The sequence below is a fragment of the Scomber japonicus genome, chromosome 18 (genome assembly GCF_027409825.1).
Source record: "Scomber japonicus isolate fScoJap1 chromosome 18, fScoJap1.pri, whole genome shotgun sequence".
NCBI classification, from domain to species: Eukaryota; Metazoa; Chordata; class Actinopteri; order Scombriformes; family Scombridae; genus Scomber; species Scomber japonicus.
The window spans coordinates 29,020,992-29,030,617 of NC_070595.1; the positions used below are offsets into that span (position 1 = coordinate 29,020,992).

Below are 9,626 nucleotides of genomic sequence, written 5' to 3' on the forward strand. Positions count from 1 at the left end.
ACAGACACACACACACACACACACACACACACCAACATTTTAAAGCCAGCTGTTGCCCTCGAGTCAAGGAAGGAAGGAAGGAAAGGACGGAGGAAGGAAGAAAGGGAGGAAGGAAGAAGGAAGGAAAGGAGGGAGCAGGAAGGAAGGAAGGGAAGAAAGAAAGAAGGAAGGAAGGAAGGAAAGATGGAAGAAAGGACAGACGGAAGGCAGGAAGGAAGGAAGGAAGGAAAGAAGGAAGGAAGGAAAGATGGAAGAAAGGAAGGACAGACAGAAGGGAGGAAGGAAAGAAGGAAGGAAGGAAGGAAGAAAATAAGGAAGGAAGGAAAGAAAGGATGGAAGGAAGGAAAGAAGGAAGGGAGGAAAAATGGAAGGAAGGAAAGATGGAAGAAAGGAAGGACAGACAGAAGGGAGGAAGGAAAGAAGGAAGGAAGGAAGGAAGAAAATAAGGAAGGAAGGAAAGAAAGGATGGAAGGAAGGAAAGAAGGAAGGGAGGAAAAATGGAAGGAAGGAAAGATGGAAGAAAGGAAGGAAGGAAGGAAGGGAGGAAGGAAAAGAAGGAAGGAAGGAAGGAAGGAAGAAAAGAAGGAAGGAAGGAAGGAAGGACAGATGTAAGGAAGGAAGGAAGGAAGGACAGATGTAAGGAAGGAAGGAAGGAAGGGAGGAAGGAAGGAAGGAAGGAAGGAAGGAGTGTGTGTGGGTTTACCGGGAGAAGGCCTTGGCGCAGTGCGGACACACGTATGCTTTCTCCAAGAAGGAAGGAAGGAAGGAAGGACAGATGTAAGGAAGGAAGGAAGGAAGGTAGGTAGGTAGGAAGGAAGGAAGGAAGGAAGGGAGGAAGGAAGGAGTGTGTGTGGGTTTACCGGGAGAAGGCCTTGGCGCAGTGCGGACACACGTATGGTTTCTCCACGCCGCCCTGGTGCGAGCGGACGTGGTAGCTCATCCTGTCTTTCCTCTTGAAGCGCTGCTGGCAGACGGGGCAGGAGTACGGCTTCTCGTCAGAGTGAGACAGACGGTGGCGGTTCAGGTGGTAGACGTCTCTGAAGGCTTTACCGCAGGCCTCGCAGGCGTGGTTCTTCCTCACCTGGTTGGCGTTGGGGTTGGGGTTGGGGTTGGGATTCTGCAGAGAGGGAAAAGCGGAGAGAAGGCATTAAGGATGGAGGAAAAGGCAGGAGGGAGGAAGGATGGAAGGGAGGAAGAAGGAAGGAAGGATGGTTGGGGTTGGGATTCTGCAGAGAGGGAAAAGCGGAGAGAAGGCATTAAGGATGGAGGAAAAGGCAGGAGGGAGGAAGGAAGGAAGGAATGAAGGAAGGAAGGAAGGAAAGTAGGAAGGAAGGAAGGAAGGAAGGATGGTTGGGGTTGGGATTCTGCGGAGGGAAAAGCGGAGAGAAGGCATTAAGGATGGAGGAAAAGGCAGGAGGGAGGAAGGATGGAAGGGAGGAAGAAGGAAGGAAGGATGGTTGGTTGACGTTGGGATTCTGCGCAGGGAAAAGCGGAAAGGAGTTATGTGTCTCGATCGGCATGTGAGGGCGTTAAGGATGGAAGGGAGGAAGGAAATGAGGAAGCAGAAAGAAGAGTCAACCAGAATCCGTTGACATAAGAACATGTGAGGGCATTAAGGGTGGAAGGAAAGGATGGAGGAAAAGGCAGGAGGTAGGAAGGACAGATGGAAGGAAGGAAGGATGGAAGGGAGGAAGAAGGAAGGAAGGAAGGAAGGAAGGGAGGAAGAAGGAAGGGAGGAAGGAAGGGAGGAAGGAAGGGAGGAAGAAAGAAGGAAAGGAGGGAGGGAAGAAGGAGAGAAGGAGGGAGGAAGAAGGAAAGAAGAAGGAAGGAAGGGAGGAAAGAGGGAGGAAGGAATAAAAGAGAGAACGGGGGAGGGAGGAAGGACAGACTGAAGGAATGAAGGAAGGACGGAAGGAAGAGAGGAAGGAAGGAAAGAAGGAAGGGAGGAAGGAGAGGAGAGAGGAAGGAAGGTTGGCGTTTGGCGGTGTTGGGGTTGGGGTTGGGATTCTGCGGAGAGGGAAAAGCGGAAAGAAGAGTCATTAAGGATGGAAGAAAAGGATGGAGGAATTAAATGAGGGAGGAAGGATGGAAGGAAGGAAGAAGGAAGGGAGGGAGGAATGAAATGAGGGAGGAAAGAAGAAGGAAGGAGAGGAGGGAGGGAGGAAGGAAGGAAGGAAGGAAGGAAATGACGGAGGGAAGAAGGAGAGAAGGAGGGAGGGGGAAGGACAGAAGAAGGAAGGAAGGGAGGAAAGAGAGAGGAAGGAATAAAAGAAAGAACGGGGGAGGGAGGAAGGAAAGAAGGAAGGGAGGTTGGCGTTGGGATTGGGGTTGGGATTCTGCAGAGAGGGAAAAGCGGAAAGAAGAGTCATTAAGGATGGAAGAAAAGGATGGAGGAATGAAATGAGGGAGGAAGGATGGAAGGGAGGAAGAAGGAAGGGGTTAGGGTTGGATTAGGAAAGTTGGGAGGAAAGAGAGAGGAAGGACAGATGGAAAGAAGGAAGGAAGGTAGGAGGGAGGAAAGAAAGAGAGAAGGGGGGAGGGAGGAAGGACAGAAGGAAGGGAGGGAGGAAAGAGAGAGGAAGGACAGATGGAAGGAAGGATGGAAGGGAGGGAGAAGGAAGGAGGGAAGGGAGGAAGAAGGAAGGAAGGAAGGAAGGATGGTTGGGGTTGGGATTCTGCGGAGAGGGAAAAGCGGAGAGAAGGCATTAAGGATGGAAGAAAAGGCAGGAGGGAGGAAGGATGGAAGGGAGGAAGGAAGGATGGTTGGCGTTGGAGTCATGTGTCTCGATCGGCAAGAAGAGTCAACCAGAATCCGTTGACATAAGAACATGTGAGGGCATTAAGGATGGAAGGGAGGAAGGAAAGGAGGGAGGAAAGAAAGAGGAAGGACAGATGGAAGGAAGGAAGGAAGGGAGGAAGGATGGAAGGGAGGAAGAAGGAAGGAGGAATGGAAGGGAGGAAGGATGGAAGGGAGAAGGAAGGAGGAATGGAAGGAAGGAAGGAAGGAAGGAAGAAAGGAAGGAAGGAAGGATGTGTTAGGGATTGGGGTTGGGGTCCTTTCCTTCCTTCCCTCCTTTCTCCTTCCTTCCTACTTTCCTTCCTTCCATTTGTCTTTCATTCCTCATTCCTTCCTTCCTTCCTTCTTTCCTCCTTCCTTCCTTCCTTCCTTCCTTCCTTTCTTTCCTTCCTTCCTTCCTTCCAGCGAACCCACCTGCTCCATGGAGCCCACCACGACCACAGCCGCCGGGATGGGCTGAGGCGGCGCGGCCATGGTTACGGTTGCCGGGGCGATGGACACAGACACGGACACCGACTGGCTCTCTGGGTTGGCGTGCCTGCCGGGCTGGGGGAGGGCGTCCGGTGCTGCGGTGGCGGTGGGGGGTGGAGGAGGAGGAGGAGGCGGCGGCGGCGGCGGCAGAGTGAGGTGGAGGAGAGAGAGAGGGACCGTCTGCTTCTCCGCCCGTCCTCCCTTCGCCGCTCCGTCCTCCTTCTCGCGGGCGGCGCGGTCCTTCATCTTGATGCCCGTGTGCACAGACTGGTGGCGCCGCAGGTTGTAGCTGTTCTTGAACTCCTTGTTGCAGGTGGCGCAGATGTGGGCGGGGCGGCTCGGCTTGCTGAGCGGTTTGACTGACAGGAAGTAGCAGCAGCAGCGGGGGGGGGGGGGGAGTTAATGGGGGGGGGGGGGGGGACACAGAACACAACGTCAGACTGATACTGCAACTTTAAAAAAATATTCTGCAGCGTTAAAGAAGAGCAGAGGAATAATAACACTTCCATTCCTGTCTTCTTTTCCTTCCTCCTCCCTTCCTTCCTCCTTCCATTTGTTTCTTTCATTCCTCCTTTCCTTCCTTCCTCCTTTCTTTCTCCTTCCTTCCTTCTTTCCCTCCTTCCTTCCTTCCTTCCTCCCATTTGTCTTTCATTCCTCCTTTCCTTCCTTCCTCCCATTTGACTTTCATCCCTCCTCCTTTCCTTCCTTCCTTTCTTCCTTCTTCCTTCCTCCTTCTGTCCTTCCTTCCATTTGTCTTTCCTCTCTTCTTCCTTCTTTCCTTCCTTCCTTCCTTTCTCCTTCCTTCCTCCTCCCTTCCTTCCTCCTTCCATTTGTTTCTTTCATTCCTTCTTTCCTTCCTTCCTCCTTTCTTTCTCCTTCCTTCCTTCTTTCCCTCCTTCCTTCCTTCCTTCCTTCTGTCCTTCCTTCCATTTGTCTTTCATCCCTCCCTTCTTTCCTTCCTTTTTAACACAGTAGACATGAGTTAGTGTAACAGTGTGGTGTGAAGCCCCCCCCTCCCTCCTCCCCCTCCTCTTCCTCACCAGGCAGCGGCTCCTCGCTCAGCGCGGCCGTGTCGACGGTGGACGGCGGCGTTACGATGTGCTGCTCCGCCGCGGGACTCTGAGCGGAGCCGGTCAGCTCAGGCAGCAGCTCCGACTGGAGAGGAGCCTCAGCCTGACTCTGAGTCTGAGGAGTCTGTCACAGGAAGAAGAAGACAAGAGGAAACTCAACATCACCATCATCATCATCACATCTCACATGCTTTCATTTCAATAAATGTTCAAATGATCCAATATTTCAGCAAAAATCAAAGATTAGAGAAAAAGTCCAAAAACTGAAAACACATTTGTGTATCAGAACTTTGTTTTTTCTTCTTTCCCATTAATCATCTCAGCAGCCCTCACATTTATCTGCTGACCCTTTGGAGGGGCCCCACCCCTTGGTTGGGAACCACTGGACTAAACTAGCTAACTGTATATAAAGTAGTGTAAACTAGCTAACTGTATATAAAGTAGTGTAAACTAGCTAACTGTATATAAAGTAGTATAAACTAGCTAACTGTATATAAAGTAGTGTAAACTAGCTAACTGTATATAAAGTAGTATAAACTAGCTAACTGAATATAAAGTAGTATAAACTAGCTAACTGTATATAAAGTAATATAAACTAGCTAACTGTATATAAAGTAGTATAAACTAGCTAACTGTATATAAAGTAGTATAAACTAGCTAACTGTATATAAAGTAGTATAAACTAGCTAACTGTATATAAAGTAGTATAAACTAGCTAACTGTATATAAAGTAGTATAAACTAGCTAACTGTATATAAAGTAGTATAAACTAGCTAACCGTATATAAAGTAGTATAAACTAGCTAACTGTATATAAAGTAGTGTAAACTAGCTAACTGTATATAAAGTAGTATAAACTAGCTAACCGTATATAAAGTAGTGTAAACTAGCTAACTGTATATAAAGTAGTATAAACTAGCTAACTGTATATAAAGTAGTATAAACTAGCTAACCGTATATAAAGTAGTGTAAACTAACTAACTGTATATAAAGTAGTATAAACTAGCTAACTGTATATAAAGTAGTATAAACTAGCTAACTGTATATAAAGTAGTATAAACTAGCTAACTGTATATAAAGTAGTATAAACTAGCTAACCGTATATAAAGTAGTGTAAACTAACTAACTGTATATAAAGTAGTATAAACTAGCTAACTGTATATAAAGTAGTATAAACTAGCTAACTGTATATAAAGTAGTATAAACTAGCTAACTGTATATAAAGTAGTATAAACTAGCTAACTGTATATAAAGTAGTATAAACTAGCTAACTGTATATAAAGTAGTATAAACTAGCTAACTGTATATAAAGTAGTATAAACTAGCTAACTGTATATAAAGTAGTATAAACTAGCTAACTGTATATAAAGTAGTATAAACTAGCTAACTGTATATAAAGTAGTATAAACTAGCTAACTGTATATAAAGTAGTATAAACTAGCTAACTGTATATAAAGTAGTGTAAACTAGCTAACTGTATATAAAGTAGTGTAAACTAGCTAACTGTATATAAAGTAGTATAAACTAGCTAACTGTATATAAAGTAGTATAAACTAGCTCCACCTCCAGCAGCTACAACAGTAACATGCTGCTCTAACACTGATGCTTCACTATTAATAATCTAATGATGTCATATATAATAATATATCACTACTTTTACTGTAATACTGCATACTACATCACTATAATACTGCAGTACTTTTACTGAAATACTGCATACTACATCACTATAATACTGCAGTACTTTTACTGTAATACTGCATACTACATCAGTATAATACTTATATACTTAGGAGTACTTTTCATGCAGTACTTTTACTTGTAATGGAGTATTTTTTAGAGTACTGTTTTGGTAATTAATCTGTAATAAAATGCTGCAGGGTGCTCCCCCCCCCCCCTTCCTCCTCCTCCTGACCCCTCTGTGACCTCCCTCATCTTATTTACCCCCCCTCCTCCTGCAGAAATGCCCTCTCCCTCCCTCTTTCTCTCTCTCTCTCCCCTCCTTCCAAAAAAAAAAAAAAAAAAAAAAAAGAAATCCCAAACTACAAAAGCAGCTCCATCAAATGCACACTTACCTGAAAGAGGAAATTACTCCAGGAGGTGTCCATGCTGATCCCTGTGAGGAGGACTGGGACCAAAGAAGAGGGGGAGGAAGGAAAGGAGGGAGGAAGAGGAGGAGGAGGAGGAGGAGGAAGAAAAGCTCCAAACTGCTGCTATGAAAACAAGAAATGTGAAGGCCTGTATCTCAGCTCTGCGTTAATTAATTAATGGAGCTATGTGATGATGTCTCGCTGTAATAATTAGGCTTGTTTAATATGGCAGTCTACTGGTGAGGATATACAGGCACTGACAAGATGATGATGATGTAAATGCGACATGTATCATGCTTTTATTTTTTTTATTTTTTAATAATAGCATTTGCTTATGTCTACTGTAATATAATAAATAATAATTTAAAAAAGAAATGGTGAATTGCATGCAAAATAATAATAAAAAAATAAAGATTATATGTGTAGAGATGAGTAGGATGTAGTGCTAATCATAGTCAGCAGCAGTTCAGGAGGCTTTTATTTGCGATAAGCTCCAAAAAAATATAAATAAAAAAAGGCCGCAGCTTCCGGTCCCAAGCCTCGGTGTTGCGTACTGCTCGTCCCCCAACTAGAGGGCTCCTGGTCGGCCTCGGTCCATGGCTCCGCCTCGGTGTGTCAATTCACTGGATGCCATCTTTCTCTTTTTTTTACTCTCCCCCTCTCCCTCTCTCTCTCTCTCTCTCCCTCCCTCCCTCGTCTTTTCTTCCCTTTCTTTTTTTATCTCGTCTTCACCCCCTCTCCTCTGTGTCCTCTCTCCGCGAGCTTTAAAGGGAAAGTCTTTTTTTTTCCCTTTTTTTTTTTTTTTTTTTTTTTAGGAGTGTGGTGAGCGTGCACCCTTCCTCGCGGCGGACCTCCTCCTCCTCCTCTCTCACTCTCTCTCCTCTCCCCGTGTTGTCTCGTGCAGTGCCCCCTCGTGCAGCAGGGCCCCCTCGTGCAAGCAAAGCCCCCTTCTCCTCGGTAGGCCGACAGATAATGCAATCCGACATGAACAGGAGCAGCTCAGCCCCCCGTTAATCCGTCCACGCTCCTCCGGTGCAGCATGGAGGGGTTGGAGGAAAAAAAAAAAAAAACCCAAAAACACACCAGTACTTCCTCTTTTCTGTTAAAAAAAACACACACACACAATCCTAAAATCGACCCGTCTCGCGCACAACTCGCGGGTAAAGATGGTGTCTGGAGTTTAACCTAAAAGCAGCTTTATCCCTTCAGCATCTTAAAGGTAACGATGCGCGCAAGTGCAACAGCTGGATGTTTTAGCTGCACGCGACGGGCTCCAAACTCCACCCAAAAAACACACATGTGCACCTTTAACCACCTGCAGGGAAGCACTGGGGTGAGATAACACCTACATTATGGGATGTTTCATCTGTCCAGGTTAAATACTCGGATTCGGCTTCAGTACAATTAACCAATTAGAGTTAAACTACCTCAAAAATACCCATTTTTAATTTTTAACTCCCTGCAGTCAGAATACACTCATTATTATTTTTATTATCAATTATTATTTATTATCAATTATTATTTATTATTAATTATTATATTGCTGATAAATATAAAATTAGTTTATTAGTATTCAGCCTGCTATTAAATACATCAACAAGCATTTTTACTACCTTTTAAATGTTAATGAGTTATGGAGGATGTTTGAGGTCATAATTAAAATAATTAAAAAAAAAAATACATTAAAATTTTTTTTTTATAAAAATACATATATTATATATTTTTTTTTTAATTACACTGCTAAGATTAATCAGGTCATAATTAAAATTTAGAAAAACATTTAGAAAAATTAAAAAGCAAAAATGTAAAATGATCATTTAACCCTTTATTGGGCAAATAATTATATTTGGTAACTTCTGTAAATATCCTTCCTTCCTTCTTTTCTTCCCTTCCTCTTTTCCTTTCTCCCTCCCTCATTCCTTATTTCCTCCGTCCTTTCTTCCTTCCATCTGTCCTTCCTCCCTCCTTCTCTCCTCCCTTCCTTCTTCCGTCTGTCCTTCATCCTTCCATCTGTCCTTCCTTCCTACCTTCCTTTCCTTCCTCCTTCCTTCCTCCCTTCCTTTCAATGAGTGTCCTATAAAGGGTTAATGGTTTTTTTTAAATGACTAATTTAAAATGTAACAAGCTGAAATGTAAGTGCTCAAACTAAAAGCTTTAAATTTAAATCAAAAATAGAAATAAGCTAACATTAAAAAATTAAAAGTTTAAATAGGAAAACTTTTTGTTTTTGTATTTTTGGAGGATTAAATGTATAATGTATGTATAAAAATAGCTGCATGTGCTAAGGGGCGAAAAGAGGAAGGAAGTAAGGAGAGAAGAAAGGAAGGAAGGAAGGAAGGAAGGAAGGAAGGAAAGGAGGGAGGACGAAAAGAGGAAGGAATTTCAGGAGAGAAGGAATGAAGGAGTAAGGAGGGAGGAAAGGAGGAAGGGAAGGAAAGAAAGTAAAGAAGGAGGGAGGAAGGAAAGGAGGAAGGAAGGAAGGAAGGAGTAAGGGCGAAAAGAGGAAGGAATTTAGGAGAGAAGGAAGGAAGGAAGGAAGGAAAGGAGTAAGGGAGGGAGGGAAGGAAAGAAGGACAGAAGGAAGGGAGGAAGGAAAGGAAAGGAAGGAAGGAGGGAAGGAAAGAAAGAAGGAAGGAAGGAAGGAAGGGAGGAAGGAAAGGAAGGAAGGAAAGGAAGAAAGCAGGGAGAGAGGAAGAAAGAAAAAGAGGAAGGAAGGAAAAGAAGGACAGAGGAAAGAAGGAAGGTCCCTAAAGAAATAGACAAGGAGGGAGGGAGGAAAGGAAGGAAGGAAAGAAGGAAGCAAAGAAGGAAAGAAGGAAGGAAGGAAGGAAGGAAGGGAGGAAAGAAGAACAAAATACACAATACTCAGAAAGATGTGAAGCTACCACAATGAATATATATCTTTATTTAAATATAACACGACTTGGCTTCGCTCATTAACATCTGGTCTCCATGGCAACGTCTTTATTTAAACATAACACGACTGATAAACATCTGGTCTCCATGACAACGAGAATACTTATTATATTAAACACATTCTGTTCATATTTAAACACTTTCTGCATCAAGACTGTACGGAAGGAAGGAAGGGAGGAAGGAAGGTAGGGAGGAAGGTAGGGAGGGAGGAAGTCCTTCAAGTGACTTTAACCCTCCTGTTGTCCTCGAGTCAAGGAAGGAAGGGAAGAAGGAAGGAAAGAGG

General features: G+C 44.1%; 1 protein-coding gene across 1 annotated transcript in view; it reads right to left on the reverse strand.

Moving 5' to 3' along the window:
* Positions 1 to 6,474, reverse strand: part of LOC128378585 (myc-associated zinc finger protein) — a 12,806-nt gene extending 6,332 nt beyond the window's left edge. Inside the window, exons 1-4 of the mRNA XM_053338152.1 lie at positions 6,413 to 6,474; positions 4,309 to 4,462; positions 3,212 to 3,627; positions 861 to 1,117 (exon numbers count right to left, since the gene is read on the reverse strand). Of these exons, the coding sequence (XP_053194127.1) occupies positions 861 to 1,117; positions 3,212 to 3,627; positions 4,309 to 4,462; positions 6,413 to 6,445 (860 nt within the window). The 5' untranslated portion in view covers positions 6,446 to 6,474. The remainder of the gene's footprint in view (positions 1 to 860; positions 1,118 to 3,211; positions 3,628 to 4,308; positions 4,463 to 6,412) is intronic.
* Between the last annotated feature and the right edge of the window lie 3,152 nt (positions 6,475 to 9,626).